Here is a 27988-nt window from a genome sequence, read left to right as displayed (position 1 = left end):
CTCTCCTGTGGCACAGGCTCTCCAAATGCCATCCTCATGCCAACTGGAGAATATCTTCTCCTGCCAGCCTTGGCTAACCCAGAAGCCAAGAAACTCCAGAAGCTTCTCCCTGGAGCTTCATGGGTCTCTTTTTTCAGCCCTGTTAGCCAGGGCTCAAAAGGGTGTGGGCTTACCATCACACAGACCTACTCCTAGTACGTATGTGAACTCAGGCATGTCACTTAAAGTGTCAGTCTGCAGTCAGTTCCTTTGTAGTCGGAAGGTTGATAGCATCTACAGCATGGAACCTTCTCCACACAGTAGGTGCTCAAGAGTGATTTTCCTTCCTCAAACTTGTTTTGATGTCCTTGAGCAAGGAGAAGATGGGACAGCCACTGGCTGAGAGGAGAGGAGAGACTGGGTCAGTTAAGGCTCCTCTTCGTGTCCTTCTGCTCGAGCTGGGGCTGTGCTGGACCCCTCCCTTCTTGGCACGCCTGGGCCTCGTATGCAAACAGACCTGCATGCCAGCACCTCTCCATCCACAGCCCACCCCTCAGGCTCAGCTCCAGAGCCCAGAAGTGGCAGCACCACCAAGCTGGGTGACTCTTCTGTCTGTGCCTCCTGGCCTCACTCTTGAGCCATTTGTGGGGAGTGCTCAAAGGGGGCTCTTTGTTGTGGCTTCCTCTTGCCAGCCATGCCCCGGGATGCCCCTGTTCTCTGCCACACAGAACTGCTTTACCTGTGATGTGCTGCCATCATTTGGCGTGAAGTCCCAGCTTTCAGAAAAATCACAGGAACCCACTTACGTCAGCTTAAACAAAACAAGGAAACTCTTATCTAACTAAAAGATGTAGAAGTAAATTTGGTGTCAGGCAGGGCTGGATCCAGATGCTTAAACAGTTTGGTCAGTCATTTGTCTGTCTTTGTGTCTTAGCTCTGCTCTCCTAGTTGACTTCTTTGTTCTCAAGCAGGTTTTCTCAGGTGTTGTCAAAGGTGGTTCCCACTCCCCCTAAGGTTAGCCACTGCGGTAGAGAGAGTGGCTGTTGTAGTAGTTTTTGCAAAAGTCCAAAGGCTATATCTCAATAGCCACGGCTGGGTCACACGCTCCATGTAGCCAGAATGGGAGAAGAGGTGGTTCCCCAAAGAAGATGAGGATGCCAGTTCGAGAAGGCAGAACGCTGGATGTCCACGAGACCCGCTGAGACCTCAAGTGAGCCTGGGGACACAGAGGGAGATAGACCTGGCCCGTGATGCCATCGTGCCTGCTTCTGGGGGGACTGCCAGTGTTTTGGCTCCGTCTGGAGGCCTCAGAGCGAGGTGGTGGGGATGGAGCTGAGGCAGGGGCTGAGTAAGGTGGGGTCCTGCGGTCTGGGCTGAGGAGTCGTTGGGGAACTGTGCAGGAGTCTTTCACAGGGAAGTATTGTGAGCAGATTTGTGCCAGCTGTTTTTGGAGGGCCGGTCATGGGAGCAGGGGCCCAGAGGACAGGGCAGGAAGAACAGCGAAGAACCCGATGCAGTGATCCAAGGAAAGATGGTGGTGGCAGTTGCCCGTGGATACGGAGTGAAATTAGTGGGTTTGGAAGATATTTTAGGCAGTGCATTAACAGGACTGATGATCTGCTGGATGTCTGGTCGCTGGGCCTCAGCTTGACCCCTGTGCAGTGAGGTCAGAGGTCGGACCAGGTGGTCTCTGCAGTTGCTTCCAGCTCGGATTCTGTGGTTTGGGGCTGTGTGAGCAGCAGAGGTGCTCTCATGTTGCACCACAGGTCCTTTGCATGCTTAGGCTCCCCAGCAAGGGTCCTCAGAGACCCACACTCTTGGTGGTGCCCTCTGGTCACTTAGCCTCACTGCCTGCCTTCTCCGGCCTGCGAAGGACACACCCCAGTCCCTGCCCACCAGCTGCATGACCCGTCTGCATGCTGAGCATGCCTGCCCATGGCTAGGTCTTGCCTGCCTGCCCACCCTCTGCATGTTCTGAATGTCTGTGCCAAGCTTGCAACTTGGGGGGGTTCCAGGCTGCACCTTGGACTGAGAAGCTCAGAATAGCTTCTGACCTGGGGAGCCCAAGGCTGGAGGTCGTGGTCAGGCACAGCCACCCTCCCCCTTGAGACCCTTGTTCATTGGCGCGGAAAGCCGTCTGTTCGGCGCCGTCATCATGTTAACCACCATCGTCATGCCCATCCTGCCCGCGGACCACGTCCCTGGCCCGCCCCAGCCCTTTGTCCCTGCCCAGCCCCCCTGAGGTGTGGCTCTCCTCTTGGGTTCCCATGCTGTGCCTTGAGCATGGCTGAGGTCCCAGCAGGTAGTCATGCCGTTGACCTCATCTCTTGCTCTCGGATCATGGCCTGGAGGTGGAGGCAGTGACTCTAGAGAAGGTGGCCATGTCACACCTGGACTGACCTTCTGCCCTTCCCCAGCCATGCTCAGAGGACCCTCCACCCTGGGTTGCCTGGGTTTCTCTCACTGGTGCCCCAGCTAACCCCTCTGGAGACCCTGGTGGGGGGTGAGGGGTCAGGAGCAGGTAGGGGAGAGCACTGGACTGCAACCTGGGATGTGGCCCTGACTAGGCCTGGATTGTAGACATGAGGCCTGGACCTTGCACTGAGTCCCTGTCTGACCCTAGGTAGTCAGGACTTTTCAGGGCCTCAGTTTCCTGGGCTGTAAAATGGGAACTTGGCTGTGGAATCTCTTGTGTTCCAGACAATCCCTGAGTATGGGGGCTACTTGTAGCCCAAAGTGGGGTGGGAGATGGTAAACCAGGACCCAGGGATTCTGCCCCTCCTGTCTCTGAGGTGGGTTTGGCTCTGACAAGAGGGACTTCCTGGATGAGGGGCCCCTGCCCTTCCATCCTCCCTCGTGTCCTGCCCACCCTATGAGTGCCTCTCTCCCTCCTCCCACAGTGCGCCGTGTGGCTCCTCGTTTCTCCATCCCTCCCAGCAGCCAGGAGGTGATGCCGGGCGGCAGCGTGAACCTGACTTGCGTCGCGGTGGGTGCGCCCATGCCCTATGTGAAATGGATGATGGGGGCTGAGGAGCTCACCAAGGAGGACGAGATGCCAGTCGGCCGCAATGTGCTGGAGCTCAACAACGTCGTGCGCTCTGCCAACTACACCTGCGTGGCCATCTCCTCACTAGGCATGATTGAGGCCACGGCCCAGGTCACAGTGAAAGGTGAGTGCCTCAGACATGCCTGCAGTGGCCTGTGGCCTGCCCTGTGTCAGAGGGCAACAGGAGGTCCCAGCACCCGTGGCAGGCGAGCATGGATACTGTGCGGACAGGCAAGGCCTAGTGGTCATTGCTCTCTCCTGGGTGCCCAGGCTCTGGGGTTCTCCTGGCCCTTGGTGGTGGAGGGAGGGGTTTCTGCCGTTAATAGTGTTAACATAATAGCTGACAGGTACCAAGTTCCTGGGGCCAGACTCTGCCCTGGCAAGCTCAGATTACTTTGTTCAGTGTCCGTGTTACCCTGGGAGGTAGATGCTCTTGTCATCCCCATTTTACAAGTGAGAGAATTGAGGTGCAGGGCCACACAGAAGAAAATGATGGAGTAGGGACTTGTGTCGCTACCTAGCCACTACATAGCAGTAGCCTCTCAGGTTTACCTGCCTCCCAGCAAGAAAGATGTTGTGAAATAGTAGCCAAGGGGGTCGTGAGTTCTCCGCCAGGGCCCTGGGACAGGCACACATACATAGCCCCCTGTGGGCTCCCTGCTTCCCCTCTCGCCTCCCTGTCCATCCTCCATCCTACAATTGAATGATCTTTTAAAAATGTAGGGGCTGGCCTGGTGGCACAGCGGTTAAGTGTGCACGTCCCGCTTCAGCGGCCCGGGGTGCACCAGTTTGGATCCCGGGTGTGGACATAGCACCACTTGGGACACCCTGCTGTGGTAGGCGTCCCACATATAAAGTAGAGGAAGATGGGCATGGATCTTAGCTTGGGGCCAGTCTTCCTCAGCGAAAAGAGGAGGATTGGCAGCAGTTAGCTCAGGGCTAATCTTCCTCAAAAAAAAAAAAAAATGTAAAGCAGAATCATGTCACTCCCTTTTAAGAAAGGGAGAAATTCCTTCCACTGGCTTCCCATTGCTTTTAGGATAAGGCCCAGGGTCCTCACTGTGGCTTCCCTCCCTCACCACACGGACACTTCTCCATTTCACCAGGCTCCTTACCTAGCCCTTGCGCTCCTCACCCAGCCCTTGCCATCTCTGGCTCTATCTTGCTCTCCAGGTCTTAACTCTGAGGCCTTCCCCAATCACCCCATACAAGGAGATTCCCTGGATTTTTCCCCATCTCAGCACCCTGCTTTCTGCTGTCCTTGCACAGACTAGAATCGAGATTATCACTCATTGGTTGCTTCTGTCTCACACTGGAATATAAACTCTTTGAGAGCAGGGGTGTGACTGTCCATGTGACATAGTGTCCTCAGCCCTGGCACAGTGCTGGCACTTGGGTCCTGCTTGGCCTGGGACTTTTCCACCTTCGATTTGAGCCAAGCCACCAGGTCCATGGAGCCACCAGCCTCATCCTCTTTCCAAAATCCAGGGCCATTCCCTTAGGAAATGTCATCCCCCTCCCTGGCCCCATCACACATACTCACCAACAGGGGGCGCAGGCACCTGCAGCGGCAGATCTCTGTTGCCCAGCCCGTGTGCTTTCCATCGGCGTGGAGTATGGGCAGGCCACAGCACCTCTGGGTCTGTTGTTACTGAGGATCCACTGAGTTCTAGAAGTGACGTGGGTAGACACTAGATCCCCCAAGGCCCCTGGGGTCACTGACAGGCCCAGTCACCATCCCCCACTAGGTGCCTTCAGAGATCACCAGAGCTTACCAGACCATTCTTCAGGGTAGGCTGTGGGGTCAACCACACTCTGGTTGGATGACCCCATGAGCAGGGTTGGCTCCTGGAGTCATGACCTTGGGCAGCCCTAAGCCTTCCACTTTGTCCCCAGCTCTGCCGAAGCCTCCAATTGACCTTGTAGTGACGGAGACGACTGCCACCAGTGTCACCCTGACATGGGACTCTGGGAACTCGGAGCCCGTGTCCTACTACGGCATCCAGTACCGTGCAACAGGCACAGAGGGCCCTTTCCAGGAAGTGGATGGCGTGGCCACCACCCGCTACAGCATCGGTGGCCTTAGCCCTTTCTCAGAGTATGCCTTCCGCGTGCTGGCAGTGAACAGCATCGGCCGAGGGCCGCCCAGTGAGGCGGTGCGGGCCCGCACTGGGGAGCAGGCGCCCTCCAGCCCACCGCGCCGCGTGCAGGCACGCATGCTGAGCGCCAGCACCATGCTGGTGCAATGGGAGCCACCTGAGGAGCCCAACGGCCTGGTGCGGGGCTACCGCGTCTACTACACTCCTGACTCCCGCCGCCCCCTGAGCGCCTGGCACAAGCACAACACAGACGCGGGACTCCTCACCACCGTGGGCAGCCTGCTGCCTGGCATCACCTACAGCCTGCGCGTGTTGGCCTTCACCGCCGTTGGCGACGGCCCGCCCAGCCCCACCATCCAGGTCAAGACGCAGCAGGGAGGTAGGTGCGGGCAGCGTGCTGGCTGGACGGCCGCTGCAGAGCTGGGTTGGGCAAGGCGGTGGTGGCGCGCCCTTGCTCAGGCTGTGAGCTTGGGGGCGCTGGGAGGGTGAGGACTTGTCTTCCACAGACGCGTGGTCACTTGGGATGCAGGACAAAGGTGTGGGAGTGAGAATCTGGGTCCTTTTCCTGAGTGCCCCTGCCCTCAAGAGGGATTGGTGAGGCTGATGGCGCTGCTGTGGGGCTGTTGCAGTGCCTGCCCAGCCTGCGGACTTCCAGGCCGAGGCGGAGTCAGACACCAGGATCCAGCTCTCATGGCTGCTGCCCCCGCAGGAGCGGATCATCAAGTATGAGCTGGTGTACTGGGCGGCAGAGGACGAAGGCCAGCAGGTGAGTGCCCGGCAGGGACAAAGAGAAGGGTGCAGGGCTCCTCCTGGTCCCTAAGGGTCTGTGGTGGGCTCACCCAGGCATGCTTTTCTGGATTTCTGTGGTCATGTGGGCACAGCCCCTAGGGTTCTTCTTGGCTTTGCAGCTCATGTGGCCTGTATTGTTCTGTAGTCTGTCACCCTTGTGCCCGTGGCAAAGTCCTTGGTGTATCTTTGGGTCTCAGGCCCTGAGGCTCGGGTGGCACCAGCAGAGCCCTAAAGTTCCCCTGGGACCATATGTCCCAGATGTCCCATGGCCATGTAGTCTGTGAGGCACCTGTGCCATGGACTGGGCCATGCGGCCCTTTTGGGTCCAGGTGACTGTGTGGCATGGAGCCAGCTTTGGAGCCACAGTGGGTCTGGAGGGTCAGCTGCAGCCCATGTTGGGGAATAACCTCTGAGTGACCTTTGAGGTCAGAGTAGCCAGTGAGTGCTCCTTGCTCTTCCAGCACAAGGTGACCTTCGACCCCACCTCCTCCTACACTCTAGAGGACCTGAAGCCTGACACGCTGTACTGCTTCCAGCTGGCTGCCCGCTCTGAGTTGGGCGTGGGCGTCTTCACCCCCACCATTGAGGCCCGCACGGCACAGTCCAGTAAGTGTCTCCTGAGGCCACTGCCTGCTACAGCTGGGCTGGGACACAGACACACACACACCCCTCCCCTTGACCAAGTGGGTGGTTGGGTCTGCTCGGCCCTGGACTGGACTCTAGTCTGGGCTCTGGGTCTGGACCCCAAGAGAGGGACAGGTAAGTGCCCTCTAGTCTGTGTCCAGATGGCTGCTTCCCTCGCTGCTCCTTGCCCAACTCCTGCCTCTCCCCCATCCCTCCCCACCCTCAGGTAAGTTCTGTGTCTGTCATTCATCTCCTTCCTCCACCCTACTCTGTGCTAGTCACAATAGCTGACTGGGCCATTGTCAGTGGTGGGACCGCCACGCTCGCCATGTCCCACACCTGCTTTGGCGGCCGTCCTCCGTCCTTTATCCCCATATCTCATCTCCCCCATCACCCATATTCCCTACCTCCTGTCCCCCCACCATGAGAAGTACGTGTGGGCTGTGTAATCACACTTGAGCCAACTGCACATGGGGACACGTTTGTGAGAGTGACACTGTGTGACCAACTGTGTCCATGTGCACACATTGGGACTACATGGCTATCCATGTGTGGGACCACATGCGAGGTCGTTTGTGTGACAACTTTGTGGCATTATGTATTACTGAATTCCTGCGTGTGTGAGACTGATGTCGTGAGGTATGTGTGAGACTGATGTCGTGAGTGTGTGTGTGACCACATCTGACCACCTGGCCTGGCAGCACCTGTATGTGTGTGCAGTGCGACTGGTGTGCCTCTCTGATCGGGTCTGTAAGGCTCTTTAGGATTGGGACCTAGGGAGTATGTCTCTGGATAACTGACCCACGACCCAGTGTATGGGCCTCTAGCAGCTCTCCCGACGACAGACTGTGAGGCCGCAGGCTGTCGTAGTCACACAACCACAGCAGACCACAGTCCGTGAAGCTCTGTGTGATAATGGGCCGTGTGCATGTGGCTGCGTGGGATCTCGGCATCAAAACATTGAGCACGTGTGATGACCTTAAACACGGCAGTGTCTGTGAGGTGGTCCCTGTGACATGGGACTGTGTCCTCCTGCCCTAGCATGTGTCAGTGATGTCAGGAGGCCTGTGTGTGACCCTGATGCTCATGGATTCATTCTGCAAGCACCCACTGCACTCCTGCTGGGCACTAGGCCCCATGCACTGTGCAGGGCCAGCAGCACAACCCTGACGTGGCCTCCGCCTGCGGGGATCCTAGTCTGGTGGGGCAGACAACCATTAAACCCGCAATTATCCAAACGAGCTTTTAATTACATTTGTGTAAAGTGCTGTGGAGGAGGCAAACAGTAGAGAGATGATGGGACGGGAACCTTTTCTGGTCTGAGGAGACAAGGAGGGTCTCTGTGGGTGACACAGAGGCCTGAGGCAGGGGTCAGCAGGTGCCAAGACCCTGGAGTAGGAAGGTGCTTGGTTATGGGCAGGGGTGAGCAGCGGGCCAGTGTGGCCAGACCCCTGCAGGCAGGCCTCAGGACCAGAGGAGAGGCGGGAGGGCGGGCTGACTGGCTGCTGTGTGAGGATGCACCGGGCAGCCCGACAGGACGCCGGAGACCAGATAGGAGGCTTTGCAGGAGTCCAGGGAAAGATGGCGGCTCAGATGAGGTGGTGGTAGATTTGAGAGCTGCCTGGGATGCCAGCTGGCTGGGACTTGGTGACGGATGAGGTGTGGGGGCTGAGAGAGAGGCAAGCAGCATCCGAATCCTGTGTTTCTGGTGTGTAGACCTGGGAGGAAAGTGGTGCAGCTCCCTAGGGTAGGAAATGGGACAGAGGCAGGTACCCAAGCTCAAGATGCCGTATGCTGTCCCAGTTGGGATGCCTGGCAGGCTGCCGGGATCCAGGGCCTGGGCTGCAGGTGGAGGACCATGAGAAGGATGCCCAGTGATGGGAGGAAACCCAGGAGAGGGGAAGTGTCTGGGAGGTTGGAAGAAGAGAGTTTCAAGTAAACCAGATGCTGCTGCTGAGTGGTCAGGCCCAGAGGAATGTGGGAGTGTCATTGGATCTAGTAACGTGGAGGAGTGGACCTGGACAAGTTTTGGGACTGAAGCCGATTGGGTTTTGCAAGGTGTGCATGAGAGGTGAGGAAGTAGAGACAGAGAACTCAGACTCTGGGCGTTTAGCTGGGGAGGGGACCGCTGTAACTGGGGGAGGTGGAGGCTGAGGACGCCATTTGTCTTCTAAGATGGGAAAGTCTTGAGCATATTCAAATGCTATTGGGAACAAGTTAATAGGGAGAAGTAGAAGATATGGAAAAGAGAAAGATAATTAGAGGCTCAGGAGGTTGGGGGAGAGGGCAGAGCACCGGCGGGGGGAGAGATTAGCCTGGGACAGGAGAGCTCCTTCTTGGGGAGGAAAGGAGAGAATCGGTGCAAACAGGTCGGTTGATGGGTTTGGTAGCGAGAGGTGGAGGAGCTGCTGTTGGGAGTCTGCTTTTCTCCGCCCAGTAGGAGAGCGGGCCGTGTGCTGAGAGGAAGGGAGGTGATGGAGCTAGAGGCTTGAGGAGCGTGGAGGAGGTAGAAAGCATTCTGTTTAAAGCAACAGAGGGAGTGGGCAGAGAAAGAGACCAGCTGGCAGCCTGGAGGGCCCAGGTGAGGCCACAGGGATGTGTTCAGAGGGTGCCAGCCTGTCTGGGCAGGTGACTTTTTTCTACTTGTCCCAGTGCTGCCTTGGAGAAGGTAGAGAGTTGGATTGGTTCAGAGCTTGGTGCGTGCCCGGCAGGAGCATGGAACAAGAAGGAGGCGAGGGAGTTTGGGATGTTGGTAGGAGTGGTGAGATGGTGGACCTTGGTGTCTAAGCTGAATGTGGAGGGTGGTAAGGGTGGTAGGTCGATGGATGGAGGTCCCCAGGGGGTGAAGAGCAGGCATAGTGCTGGGGGCACTGTGAGATGCTGAGCTGGGACAAGGGTGAGGGTCTGCAAGGGGACCGTTGGAGGCCACAGTTTGGGAGGTAGGGCCATTCCCAGTGGTGGCGTTATCCAGGCATGATTTTGGTAGTGCAGGGAAGGAGAAAGCCTTGGAGGTGTGGGGCTCAGGGGCCAGTGAGTTGAGGGGGCTGCTGGAGTCACCCGGGTGGGGGTGGCGATAGACCTTGAGGTGGTGAGGAAGCCCATGCAATGACAGCAGAATCCTCAGTGGGAATAGGGGGATGTGGGAACAAGGTGGGCACAGACCCCCTTAACCCCCAAGAAACCTGTTGAGTGAGAGCACCTCTCTTGGGTACTTTTTCTCCAAACTACCCCCAGGGCCAGTGGCCTCCTTCAGGTCTGGCCTCCAGTCTCCGTGGTTCCCTGAGGCTCAGGCACAGACACCCCGTCCAGGCAGGCACAGGCCAAGGCAGCCTTGTGCTGGAAGAGCCTTTGGGGCCACTTGTCCTGAGAAGAGAAGAGCTGTGGGCACAGCAGCTGGAGAGGTTCTTCATGTGTGGGTGTGTGTGTGACCAGGGGGTGGCGGTGGGGGTGACCCCATGCTTGTGTGTATCTGATGCCATGTGCCTTTTGTGCAAGACAGCATGTCTTATATGTGAAGCACTGTGTCAGAGCCCCATATGTGTGAGAGACACCATATGTGAGTGGGAGAGACCGTGTGTGGGAGACACCATGTGTGTGTGTGTGAAGAGCCTGTGTTCCAGGGGAGTGGGCTGTCTGGTGGCAGTGGCGGCAGCCTGCCTGGAGGGCCCTGGGATAGCCATTCTGCGCTTGGGGAGCAGCCTGCCTGGGTGAGTGTCCCAGCCTCTGTGACTGGTCGCCGTGCCTGTGACCCCCACCCTCCATCTGCCTGCTTCCCCCCATTTGTCTTCCCCAGCCCCCTCCGCCCCTCCCCAGAAGGTGACATGTGTGAGCGTGGGCTCCACCACCGTCCGGGTAAGTTGGGTACCACCGCCGGCCGACAGCCGCAACGGCGTCATCACCCAGTACTCGGTGGCCTACGAGGCGGTGGACGGCGAGGACCGCAGGCGGCATGTGGTGGACGGCATCAGCCGCGAGCACTCCAGCTGGGACCTGGTGGGCCTGGAGAAGTGGACGGAATACCGGGTGTGGGTGCGGGCGCACACAGACGTGGGCCCCGGCCCCGAGAGCAGCCCGGTGCTGGTGCGCACAGACGAGGACGGTAGGCGGTGGCGCCGAGGGGAGGGGTAGGAGGGGAGTCACCTCACTCAGACACCACCCACCTCACACACCAGGGCCTTTGCCTCCCATACATAAGCCCAGAGGACTCATCTTCCTGGTGCAGGTTTAATGGCCCAAATGGGGAGATGTAGCTGTGGGACCCCTTATACCCGAATCCCAGCCTTTGAGGTGTCTCTAAGGCAGATGGAGCCTTAACAGGCTAAGACAGAAACAGCCCCACCTAAGGTTTGGGAGGTCAAGACTGGAAAGATTGGTGCAAGAGACACTCAAAATAGAATCAGCGAGATTCCACCTTAGCTAGACGTTGGCATGATCTGGGGGCCCAAGAGGAGATAGGACAGGTTGTGCTGACTTTGGGATGGTCAAAGGCCTGGTACCCCAGCCCTCCCTTCCCCACCAAGTGAGGTAGCTCTGGGCCAGAGGGGTTGGCAGGGCCAGTCCTGGGCTCTTCTGCATGCCAGGCAGAAGGAGCCCTCCATGTTCCTCTCCAGGGAGAGACAATCTAAGCAAACTACATCAGGGCCCTTCCTGGGGCAATGGGGGGCAAAGGCAAGGTCCTGGAGTGTGCTGTGCCCACCTGAGATGGGATCCATACCACCAGGCCTGACTTCCTTCTCTCCCTGGTCCCCAGTGCCCAGCGGGCCACCGCGGAAGGTGGAAGTGGAGCCACTGAACTCCACTGCTGTGCGCGTCTCCTGGAAGCTGCCTGTCCCCAGCAAACAGCACGGCCAGATCCGCGGCTATCAGGTCACCTATGTGCGGCTAGAGAATGGTGAACCCCGTGGCCCACCCATCATCCAGGATGTCATGCTGGCCGAGGCCCAGGTGTGCCACTGGGAGGTCGGGCATGGGGGCGCTGTGCTGCGGGGGGACAGTGGGTGAGACCAGCACGCTCTACTTCCTCTTTGGAGCCCAGGTTTGCTTCCCTCCCCTTCCTGCCCTCGGAGGGACTGTAACACAGAGACATCCCACTATGTTGGCTTGGGAGGCCCTGAGACCAGGCGGTTAGGGCCAGGTTCTGGGAACACTCTCTCTGTCTTGAGTCTCCCTAAGCCGTGCCAACCCAGGCCCTGCCGGCCCCATCTGCCCTGGTGACAGTCACAGCCTGGCAGTCACCTCTGTGGCTCAGCCACCAGCACTAGCTGTGAGGAGCCCTGTCTACACAGCCCCAGGCCTCCGTTGTTACTCCCAGCCCCGGCTTCAGCTCCCTCAAGCCCTCCTTTGTGGTTTTCGGGAAGCACATTTGCTGTCAGTTAGGCTGTCAGTTAGGCTGGGCTTTCCAGATGTGCCTTCTTCCTTGACAGAGCTGGGCTAGGCAGCCACTCCTCCCACAGCCCAGGGCAGGAAGAGCACTCCTGGGCAGTGGTTTCCCCTCACTTGGCCCTTGGCCATCGCAGAGTTCTTTGAAGGGACAAGCTGGGGTGTTGCTCTGCACCTGGCCCCCAGGAGGATGGCTCAGCCCCTGATGTTACTCTCAAGGTCTGGGCCTGCCAGCCAGCTTCACGTCTCCCTCTGTGTGCTTCTGTCCTCCAAGGACGATGATTCTGCCTATGAGCTTGGGGTGAGGTCCCTGGGATATTACCAGCACCGGTTTGCTATTCAGATGAAGAACCTGGGGTACCGGAGGTTGTGTGGTCCGGAATTTCCCAATAAGTGGGTGGCTGAGCTTAGATACGAAGCCAAGTCGCTGGACTCCTGGGAAAGGGCTATAATTGCAAATTCCTTCCCAAATTACTCTGCCGAAGAGTCATAACACCTGGTGTGGTCTGCTCTCAAGGTCTCCCCGTGCAGAATCAGGGTCTTGGTGGAGATCTATAGGGGGCAGCACTCAGTCAGCCCAGATTCCCTCCAGAACCCACACGCCCTCTTCATCCAGCTTTTCACCCTTACCTGGGTTGGGATCCGAGGTGCAAGCACGCACCTCGTGTTCTATGTGCTGTGCTTATGGGTGGACTCCCTCACATAGGCGACAGGGTCTTTGTGCCTCCGGCTGGGCTCAGCCCTCTGCAGCAAAATTCCTTTCTGCCCAGAGGGTACCCTCTTCCTCCTCTCAGCCTGCTCAGTGCTGAGAGAGCATAGGGTGGAGGCGGCGGGCATGTGTACCCGCCTGCATTCCTGGGGCAGGTTGAGGGCTCCTCCTGGAGCCTCAGCAGACACACCCACCCAGAAACATCCCGAGAATGGGCTCCCTTCAGCCCCTCCCTTCCTAGGGGGCCAGCAGCACAGCTGCAGCCAGAGGGGTTCCAGAGAAACCACTTAGGGTGCCCCCTTCTGGTCCCAAGTGGTTTGGAGGGAGCTGGGCCATAGGCGGGACGCTGCCTTCTTGGCCTCAGACATCCCGTGGTGGGGGGTAAATATGAGCCCAGGCTCCAGGGAAACAAACTGAAGATGGAGGGCCTGCCCATGCAGCCCCCTTGGGACTGGGTCATTCTGCTCCAAGCCAGCAGGAAAGCAGATGGGGCCTGGTCCCTAGCCTGGCCACAGGGCTCAGCTGTCCCCTGAGCGCCCTGTCAAGGACACCACAGCCTGTCCTTCTTCACCCAGCAGCACCATCTGCTCGGCCCAGGGCCCTATCAGTTCTGGCAGAACCATGGAGTGCATGCCCCCTGCAAGTGTGTAGCCAGAGCTGTCTCTTTTTATGTGTGTCTCCATCTCAGGTTTGCCTCTTTCTCACGGCCTCGACTCCATCCCCCTGTGGTGTTCTGCCCGTTTCTCATGGGCTCTGTTTTTTCTTCGTTTCTCTGTTCCTGTCTCTCCCTCCACAGATGGTGCTTTTATCTGTCTCATTCTCTTCTCTCTTTGCTCCTTTGCTCTGCTCCCTTCCGTCCTCTCTCTCTCCCTTTTGCACCTACTTTGTCTTTCTTTCTCTTCTTTCTCACTCTGCCTCCGACACAGGAAAGGTGGTCTGTGAGGACGTCCCTGCCCGGGCCTGCCTTGGGCAGCATGGGTCTCCCCCCAGGCAAGGAACCTAGAGCAGAGGTGGGCCCAGCCCCACCCTAGAAAGTGGCCATGGCCAGTAGGGACCTGTCGATGGCCTCTTCCCATATTCGGTCCCACAGTCCTTGCGAGGACTTTCCAGCAGAGCTTCCCAGAACAGGAGGAACTTGGGCCAGTGGACAGAGGCCAGACCAGCACTGCGGGGGTGGTTGGGCCGGAGGAGCCCATGGTACCTCTATCCTGGAGGTGTCATGGTCCATCTCCCTGTGCTGTGCTGCACACTGGCCAGCCCCCAGCCCTCTCGTGCCCCAGGGCCACAGAATGGAGATCTCACTCCCTCCACTCATCCAGCTCGTACACCTACGTGCACCATGGCCTAAAGAATGATGTACGAAGAAATAACAACATTGCCAGCCCTGAAACAGGCCTTCCTACCTTGAGGAGACCTCAGGCACCCCAGAAGGGAACCGGGGTTTGAGTGCTTCCCCTGAGCCTGTGGGGCAGGGCCCAGGCTCCGAGCGGGGCATTCATACCTTCATCATCTCGCTGACCAGCCTGCCCGCCCAGCCCCCCAGCCACTGTGCAGCTCTTGCTGTTCCTGGAACAACCCTCCTGCCTGGGGAACTGTATAATCTGTCACCCCAACTGGAATACTTTTGAGAGTGAATGGTGACATTGTGGATAATTATACCATGACAGCAAGCAGAGGCCAGGACTGTCAGGCAAACCAGGGTGTACAGTCACCCTGCTCATCCCTCAGTGTTTTCCCTCTGCCTGAACTGTCGAGCCCACGCCCCGTGTCTGGTGGCCTTTCCCTCAGAGCAGGTCCAGGTGGCTCGCTCTGGTCCCTCAGTGCCATGGAGCCCCCACTCTTTGGGCTGTCTGCCCTCCAGGTCTCCCTGCACTCCTCAGCCCTGGCATACACATTTGGGCTTGGAGAGGCGGGGGCTGGGATCTTCGGATGGGGAGTGGTCCTGGTGTGCTACCCCCATGGGCACTTCAGAGGCCTGCCCCCTCCATCTGCCTTCTCCCGGCCAGGCCCCCTCTAGGCCAGAGTCCTTCACCTCCTGTCTCCCTTTCTCTCTCTCTCCGCGGTCAGTGGCGGCCAGAGGAGTCCGAGGACTATGTAAGTAACAGGTGTGCGAGCGCGGGCGAGACCTGGGTCAGGCTGGGCTCGTGGGACACTCCCCCTCCCCCGCCTTTCCTCCTAGCCTGAGCCACCAAGATCCACAGGGCACCAGCCACATCCGGAGAAAATTGGCATTTAGACGCGAGCACAAGGCTGAGCAGCGATTGGCACTTCCTCTAATCCTTACTTCTCGCCTGTCGAGCAGCAATTTCAAGCCGGTGTTCACGATCGACCAGGGCCTGGCCCCTGCTCTGGCCAGACAGGGATGGAGTTAAATCTAATCCTGATCATTAGGCCTTATTGATCCCTGGAGTGAAAAATCACCTGCTTCTGGGCCCAGGCTGGGAGAGGAGTTGGGGAGTCTGGGGAGCCAGGTTCCAGTATTGGTGCCTTCCTGGAGCCCCAGCCCTGGGAGACCCTCCAGCTGGGGCAGGAGGGGGCCTGTGAGGGGTTGTTGGCATCTGTAGTGGCCCTACCCGAGGCTCAGAGCTGGAGGGATACCAGGGTTGGTGGTGACAGCTCTGTTCCCATTGCACGGTGGTCCCCTCCCTTCTTCCCACTCTTCCCTCTGTGTGGCGTGGCTTGGCCTCCCATGGTGTTTCTCCGCATGTCTGGAAATGATGCCTTGGCTAGAGATGGGTTCGTGGGCAGGGCCTGCCAAGGCTGGGGGACACTGCCCTGGCTGATTTCTCAGGCATCACTGGGTACAATGAGGAAGTGCATTCTCCGGGGTCGGGGTTCCCTGTCCTCTTGGTCTCTCCTCCCTGTCTCAGGAGGCATTGCAAGGCATAAGGTGTTCATGGAGCCAGTACCTAGATGGGGGTCAGATGTGGTCCTGACCTGGTCCTGCAGGGTGGCCCACGCCTCCACTGTCCTCTGTGTGTGTGTGTGTGTGTGTGTGTGTGTGTGTGTGTGCGCGCGCGCGCATGTGCATTAGTACCTGCAGGTGGCTCTCCACCTGCAGGAGGGAGCTATGGGCTGCATGCATATGTGCGTCAAGAGCTGTGCAAGGTACTACATGTGTGCGAGGCTCTGTGCCCTGTGTGTCATGTGTGCACAGACCTCACGAGGTGTCATTCGTAGTACAATGGAGTGAAGGAACAGTGTGGCCCTTTGTTCTTCTCTGAAAGGAAGAATGAGCTACCTGCCCCAGGGCTGCGGCTCCTGGGATGGGCGGGCTCCTCCTGGACACACATCCCACCTGCCTGCCCTGCCTCCAGCAGAGTCCAGCATTGCACAGCACCCCATCCCAGGACCTCTGGCCTTGAGTGCCCAGGGGACTCCCACCTCAGCTAAGGTCCTGAGGTGGCTGGCATGGTCTGGCCTTTCCTTGCTCTCCTGTGATGGGAATGGGCCCCTCCTCCTCCTCCCTTAGGAAACCACCATCAGCGGCCTGACCCCGGAGACCACCTACTCCATTACTGTTGCTGCCTACACTACCAAGGGGGATGGTGCCCGCAGCAAACCCAAAATTGTCACGACGACCGGGGCAGGTGAGTGAGGGGTCAGGGAGAGAGCTGTGGGTGGGACAGCGAGGAGGGCAGCGCCAGAGCCCGGTGCGTGGTTGTTCAGTCCCAGGACGGCCCACCATGATGGTCAGCACCACGGCCATGAACACCGCTCTGCTCCAGTGGCACCCACCCAAGGAGCTGCCTGGTGAGCTGCTGGGCTACCGGCTGCAGTACCGCCGGGCCGACGAGGCAAGGCCCAACACCATAGATTTTGGCAAGGACGACCAGCACTTTACGGTCACCAGTCTGCACAAGGGGGCCACCTACATCTTCCGGCTTGCTGCCAAGAACCGGGCTGGCCTAGGCGAGGAGTTCGAGAAGGAGATCACAACCCCTGAGGATGTGCCCAGTGGCTTCCCCCAAAACCTGCGTGTGATAGGGCTGACCATCTCCACTACGGAACTGGCCTGGGAACCCCCAGTGCTAGCAGAGAGGAACGGGCGTATCACCAACTACACCGTGGTGTACCGTGACATCAACAGCCAGCAGGAGCTGCAGAACGTCACTGCCAACACCCACCTTACACTCTCCGGCCTCAAGCCAGACACCACTTACGACGTCAAGGTCCGCGCACGCACCAGCAAAGGCGCTGGCCCACTCAGCCCCAGCATCCAGTCCCGGACCATGCCCGTGGAGCAAGGTGTGTGCTGTGGGCACGTGCCTGCACCTGGGGAACTCTGCTCTCCTTGACCCACTGATCTATGGCGACTGTGACCCACCAGCCTCTGCTGTGTGACCCTCCAGTCTCTCATGACCATGACCACTAACCTCTAGCAAATGGGTCTCACGTTCTCAGTGTGCGACCCCTGACCTCTGCTGTCTGACCTACTGATCTCTGCTGTGTGACTCTCCAATCTCTTGTGACCTTGACCCACTGGTCTCTTTTGACTGCCTCACCGTTCTCAGGTGTGCAACACTAATCTCTTGGGGCCATGACCCACTGATCTCTAGTGGACATGCTCCACCATGCTCTGGTGTGCGGCCACATGCTTCTCATGACCGAGTCCCATTGACCTCTGGGCACTCTGACCTGGTGTCTCCGAGCACCCAAGCACTTCGGGAGATCCTGACCAGGGGTCCTGTGGCAACTGCCCCAGCTTGGTGCTCACCGTGATGAAGAGCTTGGTTTGGGAGCCGAACGTGTGTGATTTGAAGCAGGCTGGGAGTGGGGATGCCTGGTCCTCTGCTGCTGTCCCCGACCAGTGTCTCTTCCTGGCAGGGAGCCCCTCAGGCCCATTCACCCCACGCTGGTTACACAGCCAGAGCTGACTCCCTGCTTATGTTCTGCAGTGTTTGCCAAGAACTTCCGTGTGGCAGCCGCAATGAAGACGTCTGTGCTGCTCAGCTGGGAGGTCCCTGATTCCTACAAGTCAACCGTCCCCTTCAAGGTGGGTGTGGGTCCTGACCAGCAGAGCCCGGCACAAATGCGGAACTGCTGCGGGCCATCATTCCAGTCACATTTGTGGGCGTTTGTGGCGCAGCATCCTGGTTAGGTGTGTGCAGGTGCTCTGCCCCGCAGGCCCGTGATGGGGAACCTCACCCAAATGCGCTGCCTGCCCCCCTCCTCTGCAGATTCTGTACAACGGGCAGAGTGTGGAGGTGGACGGGCACTCGATGCGGAAGCTGATCGCAGACCTGCAGCCGAACACAGAGTACTCGTTCGTGCTGATGAACCGTGGCAGCAGTGCGGGGGGCTTGCAGCACCTGGTGTCCATCCGCACAGCCCCCGACCTTCTGCCACACAAGCCGCTGCTTGCCTCTGCCTACATAGAGGACGGCCGCTTCACCCTCTCCATGCCCCACGTGCAGGACCTCTCGCTCGTCAGGTGTGCAGACGAGGCCTCGGGATGGGGACAGGGCTGGCGACGCGAGCATGGCAGTGACAGCTGATTCCCACTCTACCTGCCCAGGTGGTTCTACATCGTGGTGGTGCCCATTGACCGTGTGGGCGGGAGCATGCTGGCCCCGCGATGGAGCACCCCTGAGGAGCTGGAGCTGGACGAGGTGCCTGGGGAAGGGCTGGGGCGGCACTAATGACAGCCCATTGCACTGGTTGGCTGTGGCCCCAGTGACTCTCCCAAATTAGAATTGCTCTGGCTGGCAGCCTGCCCCTCTCTGAGGAGAGGGACTCTGAGGTGGCCCCCTGGGAGTTTTCAGAGAACTCCTGAGGCTTTACAGAGAATCCCCTGGGGGGGTTCCAAGGATCCCCTGGGGTAGGAAGAAGCAGAGTTGTCCCTGCAGGTCTAGAGGCTCCTGAGCCCTGTGGACTTGAGTGTCCCGAGGTCTGGAGGCCACGGAGGGCTGGAGTGGAGTCCCAGGGCATGTGGAATCCTGCATCCTCTTCTCTCAGCGGTGCGGAACCAGCCCTCTCTGGTGGGGGTGAGGGGCAGGTCCCCAGGCTCCTGTTCCTACTGGGTTGGCAGGGAGGAGTGGCATTGCTGTGCCTGGTGTCCGGTGTCATTCTGTGGGTACAGAGGTCAAGCCCAGCTCAGGCCCCTCACACAGAAGGTGAGCCTCATCTTGGCCCAGGGTTGCATGCTCCGAGGCCCGGCGTGACTCCCACATCTGCTCTGTCAGCTTCTAGAGGCCATCGAGCAGGGCGTTGGGGAGCGGCGCCGGCGGCGGCAGGCAGAGCGGCTGAAGCCCTACGTGGCTGCTCAGGTGGACGTGCTCCCTGAGACCTTCACCCTGGGGGACAAGAAGACCTACCAGGGCTTCTATAACCGGCCCTTGTCTCCAGACCTGAGCTACCAGTGCTTCGTGCTCGCCTCCCTGAAGGAGCCCGTGGACCAGGTTTGCCTGAGCCGCCTGGGCTCTCAGCACCCCAGGCCCAACCTGAGACTAGGCCAGTTTCAAATACCATGAGATCCCAGGCCCAGGGCAGCCCCAGAGATCCCAGACCTGCACTAGAGATCTCAAGACACCAGTTCTTAGAACCCAGTCAGCTGACCCGGTTCAGGTCAGCCTCTTAGGGTCCAGGAGACCAGGCCCAGCCAGCCCAGCATAACCCGCCTCCAGAGCCCTTCCTCCAGGTTTGGTGGGCAGAGGGTGGGGGATCTCACACCCAGCTCACTGCCCGTGCTGTTCCTCCACTGGGCCACAGAAGCGCTATGCCTCCAGCCCCTACTCTGATGAGATCGTGGTCCAGGTGACACCAGCCCAGCAGCAGGAGGAGCCAGAGATGCTGTGGGTGACGGGCCCCGTCCTGGCGGTCATCCTCATCATCCTCATTGTCATCGCCATTCTCCTGTTCAAGAGGTGAGTGCTGCGTTCAGGGCTCTGGGGGACGGCCACCTGCCCCTGGACTCTCAGGCCCTCCCTGGACGTGGTACACGTGGGCACGGGGCAGCCACCGCGGCCTGCAACCCTGGGCTCTGTGGGAAGCCAGGAAGAGCAGAAGCAGTATGTGTGCACGTGTGTGTGTATTAGCCTAGTGTGATGAGCAGCTGAAGCTTCACAGAGGTCTGGTTCACATGCATCCCCGGGCACGTCTGTCCATCTGTCTCTGTGTTTCGGTGGATGTGTGTCTGTCTCTCAGCTTCAAGACACTGCCTTCCCCTGGTCTCCTACCTTCAGCACTTCCTCTGCCACCTTTCCTAGACCTTCCTCAGCCTGGCTCTCCTGCCTCGGCCTGGAGAGTTCCACTCCGAGCTACAGGCCCACAGACCTTCATCTGGCAGTCATTTAAGGAGTGCCTGCTGTGACTGCAGCATCCACAGCTGCCCCAGACTCAGTGTGTCTTGAACCTTTCCCACAACCCCCCTCCCCGGTCTCATTGCAAGGGACGGGGCCATCCACCTTGTTTGCCAACTGGAAACCTGGGTATCACTGTCACCCCTCCTCCTCCCTCTCACTCCTCTCAGTCTCCCGTGAGTCCTATCCTGAATGTTGCTGGATCTGCTCCTCTTCCCCCCCACTGTGGGCTCCCCGAAGATAATGCACATGCAGGCGTCGCCGGGGCCCTGGCACACAGCGCTTCTCAGTTCTCTCCCCCAGGTAGTTGCAGCCACCTGCTCTTGGCCTCTCCCCTTCCTATGCAACTACCTCCCAGCCTGAAAAGTATTTCCGAAGATTTAACTTTCTCACCCTTGGTATAACACTTTTTAGTGGCTCGCAAGATAAAGCCTGACCTCTGTAACTTGACAGTCAAACGCCTGGCCAGCCTGGTCCCTGCCCCACTCCCGACATCGTCAACTGAACTAATGCAGCTCCTCCGCCAGCTTGAGCGGGGCCCTCCACTCTGCAGCTTTGCTGCTCGTTGCCCACCCAGCAACTGCCATTTCATCCTTCAAGGCTCCCTTCCAGGCTCTGGTGCCCACGAGGCTCTCTGGGCCCCCACCTCTTCCCCACACTGTCCCCCATCTGCCCCAGTGATGCTTCACTGGGCACATCGCTGGGCACCCAGCACGAGGCTGAGCCCACAAGGCATGTCAGTGAATGCTTGTCAGTGAATGTGTGCTGCTCCGAATGTCTGAGCACGTCTCCATGTATGATTTCATGCTCTGTGCCCCATCTCTCCCCTGCCCCGATTCCTGACCCCTGACCTGGACCCAGTGACTCCTTTCTCCCAGGGTGAGTGGAGACAGGCTCTCCTTGTCCAGGCCATGGAGACCTGTGGGTGGGGAACCTGAGGGGTGTCCCCCACACGCACTCATTCTCTTTCCCACTCCCATCTGGGTCCTGGCGTCTGCAGGAGAGGCTTCTCCTCCCTGTGGATGCCATGTGGGTACCATAGATAGGTCCCGCAGTGTCCCCCATGTCACGAGAGGGCCTGAATGCTTGGCGGAAACAGTGACCGTTCCTTTCTTCTGTCCTTGCCTGTCTCTCGGGACCTAGTAAACAAGAAAGGTACGAGTCCTTCCTTCTCTCTTCACACGCCTCTCCCTTCACTTCCTATCCCTGTGCACAGTGCGGGCCCAGTAGGGAGGGGCGGTGCTTTGACCGGAAGCCTCCTGGCCTGTGGCTGTCCAGTCTGCTCAGCAGGCTCTGGGGCGGGCTCTGTCCCTCTCTGGACTTGTACCTGCACCAGGGATGCCCCTGCTCCAGGGCGCAGGCACAGTGCAAACTTCCGATGCTTCCCCTGCGTGCACAGGCTGACTCTGAGCTCACCAGAGCCTTCCACTGGCTCCCAGCTCTGAGATTACCTGAGTGCTGCAGGAGACAGCATTTTGTACGTGCAAAGAGCACCAGCTGCCAGGCAGCCAGGCAGCAGGGAAGTGTGTGCTGCTACACACTCAGGCACACTCACACAACTTCTTCCTCCCCAAACACACCCATGTCCGCCCAGCAGAAGCGGCCCCTGGATACTTGTCAGCAGCTGGACCCCGTGGTCTGTCTCTGACCCTGTCCTTGTAGACAGGCGAGCAGAGGCCAGCGAGAGAGGACTCTGCCTGGCTCGGGTGACACCTTCCCCATCCCTCCCCTGCTGCTCTGGGCATTGACCCTGATACCCAGAGCCCCATGGCTGGGGCCTAGATCTCTGTGATGTTGGCGTATCTTATGTGTCGTTTGCATGTTTATTCCTGGTGGCTCCTGCTGCCTTGGGGATAGCAGCCACTGCCCAGCAGTGCCCTCTATTGGGAGGAGCCACCAGCCTCCGCGACCCCTTCCTCCCTCACCGTACTGGCCCTCTGTCCACTCCCCAGTCCTGCTGTCTCCCCCTGACACTCTGTGTTTTACATGTTGAAGCTGCTCTGCCCCTGGCTTCTCCATGCTCAGAGACCCCCAGGATGAGGTGGGGCGTTAGGGGGGACAGAACCGTGGACACAAGGGCTCTGTGGCAGCTGGCCACACCGTGTGACCCTGTTCTCCATCTGGACCTCGGGTTCTCACCAACCATCCTTCTGCCTCTTCAGGAAAAGGACCCACTCTCCGTCGTCCAAGGATGAGCAGTCAGTTGGGCTGAAGGACTCCTTGCTGGCCCACTCCTCTGACCCTGTGGAGATGAGGAGGCTCAACTACCAGACCCCAGGTAGGGCTGCTCCCCCAGACCACCTGCCCCCAGCCCCAGCCCGCAGGTCCCTGGGGTCTCCACTGAGGGACCTGGCCTCATGCCCCCATTTCCTGTTCCTGGTCCTCCTTTTTGGCTTCCCCCTGTACCCATCCACTTGCCTGAAGTGACTGAGGAGCCCTTGGATCCTACAGCTGGACAGGTGCCCCAGGGCCCAAGAGCCTCTCAGAGGAGGCCCAGTTCTTAGCCTCTGCCTCGTCTTTGGTCAAGGCCTCCAAATACATGCTAAAGACCCTCACAGAGCCCACGTCCCAGCCACGGGGTGGCCAGCGTCTGTGCCTGCCCTCTGGCCTCTCCATGTGAAAGAGGGGTGTGTTGGTGGGAAACGCCACATTAGACACTTAGGGTGGGGTGGGGTGCCGCATCTGACCTGTGTTGGATACTGGCCCCAAACTTACCATGCAAGCTCAGGGCCCCCACACAGGGCTTAGCGCCTGCCCTTCCTTCCCCAGCCACTCTCATGTGGCCATCTGGCTGTCCCTACCTGAAGTGTCACTCATTCCCTGTGCCCCAGCCAACAGAGCTCAGACCTCTCTCCTGGGGGACAGCCTCTCAGGCCGCCCCAGCCCCCACACAGGTCTGGGGGTCCTTTCTCAGCTCCCACAGCTTCTGCTCCTTCCATCATGACACCTCTCCTCCTGGGCTAGAATTGCCTCGGTGACAATCCGAGCTCTGTGGAGCCAGGAGCTCTGCCTTGTTCATCCGCCGTCCCTTCGATTGTGCACACGGTGGATTCTTGTTGAATGCCTGTGAAATGAATACACAGACAGCGGAATGAATGAGTGAACTAACGCACACACACAGGGTTTGTGTCTATATGAGCTACTTATTACTGCATATTAAATTACCCCCAAACTTAATGACTTAAAACAACAATAATTAATGTATTATCGCTCACAGTTTTTGTGAGTCAGAAATTCAGACAGGAACACAGCAGGAATAGCTTGTCTCTATTCCAGAACGTCTGGGCCCTCAGCCGGTGGACTTGAAGGTTGGGAGTTAGAATCATTTAAAGCAGGGGTCAGCAAACTATGGCCCGTGGCCAGGTACGGCCCACCACGTATTTTTAAAAATAGAATTTTATTGGAACACAGCCATGCCCATTCATTTATATATTGTCTGTGGCTACTTTCACACTACGAAGGCAGGCTTAAGTAGGTGCAATAGATACCTATGTCCATAAAGCCAAAAATAATTACTTCCTGACCTTTTATAGAAAAGTTAGTCAATCTCTGAATTCTGAAGTGTATCATCCACGTGTCTGGTGGTTGGTGCTAGAGTCAGCTATGAGCCTGCCTGGGTTTTCAGCTGTGACAAGCCCGTGAGGCCTCTTCGTGTGGCCTGGGCTCCCTCACAGCATGGTGACTGAGTTCCAAGGGTCCACGTCCTGAGAGAGAGCCGGGCAGACCTACAGGCCGTTGCAGCCTGGCATGATCGTATCTGTGAGGAACCAAAGCTCCAGGATGCTGGGGGCCTGGAGGGCAGAGCAGCCTCCTCTGAGGGGGTGCCAAGTGCCTCTGGACTAACTCCAGAGCATTCATTAATCCAACAAAGAGGGGGTGGGACGGCGCTCCCTTCGCTGGAAACGGCACGCTTGGAAGTGGCTCAGGGGCGTTGAGTGTTGCGCGGCATTGAAGTCGGGGGTCTTGAGAGCTCCAAGATGAAACCGCAGGGTTAGGCAGGGGTCCAGTCACAGAGCACCAGGGGTTGGGTCTTGAAGACCTTGAGGGTACCAGGGAGGCATTAAAGGTTTTCAGCAGGGGAGCGACAGGGTCAGAATTGTGCTTTAGAAATACCTCTCTGGCTGCTGTGTGGAAGACAGATTGGAGGGGGAGAAAGTGGGAAGGGAGGCTGTTTAGAAGGCCACCAAGAAAGTGAGGGTGCTGAGGACACGGGGGGGTGGCTGTGGGGGTTGGAGGGAAGGGCAGACTCAGGAAGCATGAAGGGGGCATGGGCAGCCAGGCTTGTGCTTGATTCCACATGGGTGAGGAAGTGGATCTCAGGAGGACGGATGCAGGCAGCAGCCGCGTCTGTGGGTCTGGACCTCTGTGCTGACACCTGGGCTGAAACCATGGGCGTGGGAGGTGCCGAAGAGCACGCGGTGGTCCCAGCCTGAGAACAGGTGGGCTCTCCCAGGAGAGGAGGAGAAGGAAAAGAGAAGGGGCGAGGAGCAGCCAGAGAAAGAGGTGAAACACTGAGGAAGGATGAATGCAGAGTAGCCAGGAGGATTATAAAGGTGCAGCCAGAGAGAGCAGGAGTGTAGCGTCCCTGAAGCCTGGCGGGAGGGCTGTGCGCGAGGGGGATTTGGGGATTTACAGGAGCAGGAGGACCATGGGCCTCAGCAGTTGGGACCTTGGAGAGAGCGTAGTGGCCGAGTTTCAGTGGGTTGAGCAGCAGTGAGTGAGGAATGAGCAAGTGGAGAAAGAAGCCTGTTTCAGAGGCCGCAGGTGAAGAATCGGATGGGCAGGACCACAGAGAGAGGAGAGAGGGGTGTGGGATGGAAAAAGGATTTTCTTTCTTCCAATATGGAAATTGTTTGTGGACAGCGGTCATTTGAGTGAGCATTTAAGATGCAGGCGTGGGGGTGCTGGCCTGTGGGAGGAGAACCTGGAAGGCTGGCTCCAGAGCCCTGAGTGAGGGGGTGTGACTTAGCCTGGGGGCAGGGGGTGGGGACGCCTCTCTGAGCTCTGGGCCAGGAGACAATGGGAAGCTATGAAGTTGCTGGCTGGTGGCCTATTTTCTCTGGGATGAGAGGAAAGTGTTTGGAGCAAGATCACCAGCGATATGGCTGCCTGGGTGTGGGCGCTGAGCAGATGGCCCAGGAAGATTGCTGAGTAGCGTGAGGGCTCAGGGGTGATCCAGATCCCTGGGGCTGCAGGGGCCCGAGGGAAATGGCAGGGATCCGAGAGGACAAGGAAGGATGAAGAACAGGAAGTCCGCGGTGTGTTAAAGGCTGGGAAAGTGGCACCGTGAGGGTCACCAGAGGTGCGGAGATGTCAAGGAACCGAGCTCCTGGCTGGGGGAGGCTTCCCTCTGGACATGGGCGGGCGGCGCCCGGGGTGCCAGCTGTACTCGGTGCATTGAGTAAACCAGGGACGAGAGGGCAGCACTCTCCACGGTGGAGGGTTTCCTTCGTGTTTTTTTAGTTCAGTAAATTTTTTTTTCTCCTATAATTGAATTTTTATTCTGAAAGTTTTTCAAACCCACAGAAAAGCAGAAAGAGTAATACAGTCATCATGTGCATATCCTGGTGCACTTTTGTTTTTCACTGTACGTGCCTCCTCTCTCCATGTAAGAGCACAGTTTCCTTTTGCCAGATCATCCAAAAATAGACAAGGTCAAGGTCAATTTTGAGACCAGAGGGGATGAGGATTGATTTGGACCTAGAATTTAGTCATGAAGAGAGGCCCGCCCAGGCCCCCAAGGGTTGGGAGCGCTGGGCTCTGGGTGGGAGCTATGGTGGGACTTGCCCCACAGCCCAAGACCCCTCACCACCCCCTCATCCCCACCCCCCAGCTCCCCCTGCCCCCTCAGCCCCTCACCGTGTCTGACAGTGACATAACCCGAGAAGGTTAACAGGCCTTCCTCTCCTGCCCTGTTGTTTTTTGTCTTTTTTCTCTGCAGGTTCCAGTGTCCCCAGTTGCCCGAATATCTCAAGTTAGTTTTCCAAGTTCCCATGTTTGGGGGCTACTCTGGCTTCTGTGTCTGTTTCCTCTACTTTTTCTCACCCCATCACCTCCCTTCTTCCTTAGATTCTTCCCTCCCCTTTCTTCTCCTCATCTTCTTCCCCCTCCATCCTCCCCTCTTCCCAACTTGCTTCTGTCCTGCTTTTTCTCCCACTGGCCCCGTCTCTGTGTCTCTCCCTCTCTCGCCTCCAGTCTCAGTCTGACCCCTTTCTGGGTTCCCTCCCTGTCTCCTTGTCTTCCTGTCCCCACATCTCCCTCCTCGTCTCTGCTTCTCTCTCTATATTCTTCCATGTCACTCTGCCGTGTCTCCGTATTTCGTGACCACTCCATCTACACGCTCCATGCAGGGACAGTGATGTCACTGAGTCTCCCATGGTGACTGGCGCCAGTGAGGGGCAGGAGGGCAGTCCACAGGCAGGGCCTATGGGGCAGGTGTTCCGGGTGAAGAAGCCCACAGCCCCATCCTGTCAGCCATCTGGCCTGGGAGGGAGGAAGCCTCTCATCCCTCTTGAGAACCCTCCAGGTGGGGCCCTGGTGCCCCCACTCAGCGCCGTGTCACACGGACACGCTCACATGTCCTCACGGCACACACACTTCCCTCTCTCTCCTCTGTCACCCTCCAGCCGCTGTGTGCTCCGCCATCCCTGTCGCCGCATGTGCCGCTGTCTCCATGCCACCAGTGCCCGGTGCTCCATGGTCACACATGTTCACATGTGCACATACATGCATTGGGGCTGTCTCCACCACCCTGCTCAGGCCTCATGCTAACTCTGCCTCTGTGTGCCCCCTCCCCCAGGTATGCGAGACCACCCGCCTATCCCAATCACTGACCTGGCGGACAACATTGAGCGCCTCAAAGCCAACGACGGCCTCAAGTTCTCCCAGGAGTATGAGGTGAGATGCCCACCTGCCGCCGTGTGTCTGACCCTGGCTTAGCACCATGCCAGCTCCTGTCCCGCCTCAGGCCCCAGCTAGAGATGTGGGGCTCCAGGCTTCCCCACAGCACAGGTTGGAGGGCTCAGCAGTGGCGCCTGGCTGAGGCCCTTTTAGGTACCCCAAGTCTGGACACCCACACACATGCCCAGATGCTAACAGAGGCAGACAGAAGGTCACGTACACACACACACAGAGATAATAATAACAGCTGACGTTTTTCAAGAGCTTACTGCAGGCCAGCACTGGGCTAGGCACTTTGTGTGCATCATCTCCTTCAGTCCTCTCCCCTGTGAAATGGGTACTGTTACTATCCCATCTTACAGATGAGGAAGCTGAGGCTCAGAGAGGGGAAGTGACTTTGCCATGGTCAAACAGCTGATGAGCAGTGGAGCCAGGATTCAAACCCATGCCTCCTGACAGCCGGTGCCCTGCCCCGGGTGTGCTCAGACGGTGCAGATCACAGAGACAGGGAGGCAGGGACTGGAGGCCTGCTGCTCAGGCTGCACAGATCCCTTGCTCGGGGCCTCCCATGTGCTCACTTCACTCTGCCCTTGACTCCTGCTTGCCAGTGGCTCAGACTTCAGAGCGCTGCTCCCTTGGCCTGGGATCTGAGGGCTTGCCCAGCTCCTGGTGCAGGCCCAGCACAGGTTTCACCCTCGATCAGTGATGGATGGATAGGTGGTTGATGGGCTGGCTTAGCGCAGCCTGGGAGCTTGCTCCCCTTCTAGTCAGATGTCCACCTTCAGCTGTGCGTGGCGTCCTGGGGTGTGATTCCCCTTCCAGGGGCTGTGGGCCAGGTTTCTGCAGAGGAAATTGAGCCTGGCAGGCACACTGACGAACGTGTCTGATGCGAGGAGAGTGTGCCGCCTCTTGCCTGCAGAGCACCTGCTGGGGCCCTGCTTTGCATAAGGCCGTGCTGCAAGGGTAGTGGAGCTGGTGAGTCGGGCTCCCTGCCTTCAAGTCTTTATCTGGCAGGGAATGCTTTCCATGGTCTTCTGCCTGCACTCATCCAGTCCCATGTCCCACACCTGCCCTTCCTTCTGATGAGGCTCTGGGCCTCCCTGTCTGGGTTCACAGCATTCCCCCTTCCACCTTCTGCCTGCTTCTCCCCTCCCATCTGAGC

At 58.4% G+C, this 27988-nt stretch overlaps 1 protein-coding gene across 3 annotated transcripts in view; it reads left to right on the top strand.

Annotated features, from left to right (window-relative positions):
- Positions 1–27988, top strand: part of PTPRF (protein tyrosine phosphatase receptor type F) — an 86176-nt gene that overhangs the window by 50677 nt on the left and 7511 nt on the right. For 2 of the 3 annotated variants that reach the window (XM_046661434.1, XM_046661433.1), the window contains 16 exons: positions 2880–3149; positions 4922–5503; positions 5754–5890; positions 6375–6519; positions 10331–10636; positions 11288–11481; positions 14693–14719; positions 16098–16215; positions 16295–16873; positions 17524–17621; positions 17806–18059; positions 18144–18237; positions 18811–19026; positions 19337–19491; positions 22089–22204; positions 26726–26823. In XM_046661434.1, the coding sequence (XP_046517390.1) occupies positions 2880–3149; positions 4922–5503; positions 5754–5890; positions 6375–6519; positions 10331–10636; positions 11288–11481; positions 14693–14719; positions 16098–16215; positions 16295–16873; positions 17524–17621; positions 17806–18059; positions 18144–18237; positions 18811–19026; positions 19337–19491; positions 22089–22204; positions 26726–26823 (3389 nt within the window). The remainder of the gene's footprint in view (positions 1–2879; positions 3150–4921; positions 5504–5753; positions 5891–6374; positions 6520–10330; positions 10637–11287; positions 11482–14692; positions 14720–16097; positions 16216–16294; positions 16874–17523; positions 17622–17805; positions 18060–18143; positions 18238–18810; positions 19027–19336; positions 19492–22088; positions 22205–26725; positions 26824–27988) is intronic. The other variant, XM_046661435.1, reaches the window with a different exon arrangement.

This window comes from Equus quagga, chromosome 5 (genome assembly GCF_021613505.1).
Source record: "Equus quagga isolate Etosha38 chromosome 5, UCLA_HA_Equagga_1.0, whole genome shotgun sequence".
NCBI classification, from domain to species: domain Eukaryota; kingdom Metazoa; phylum Chordata; class Mammalia; order Perissodactyla; family Equidae; genus Equus; species Equus quagga.
Note: the sequence above shows the minus strand (reverse complement) of the source record. Positions and strands in the feature narration are given on the sequence as shown.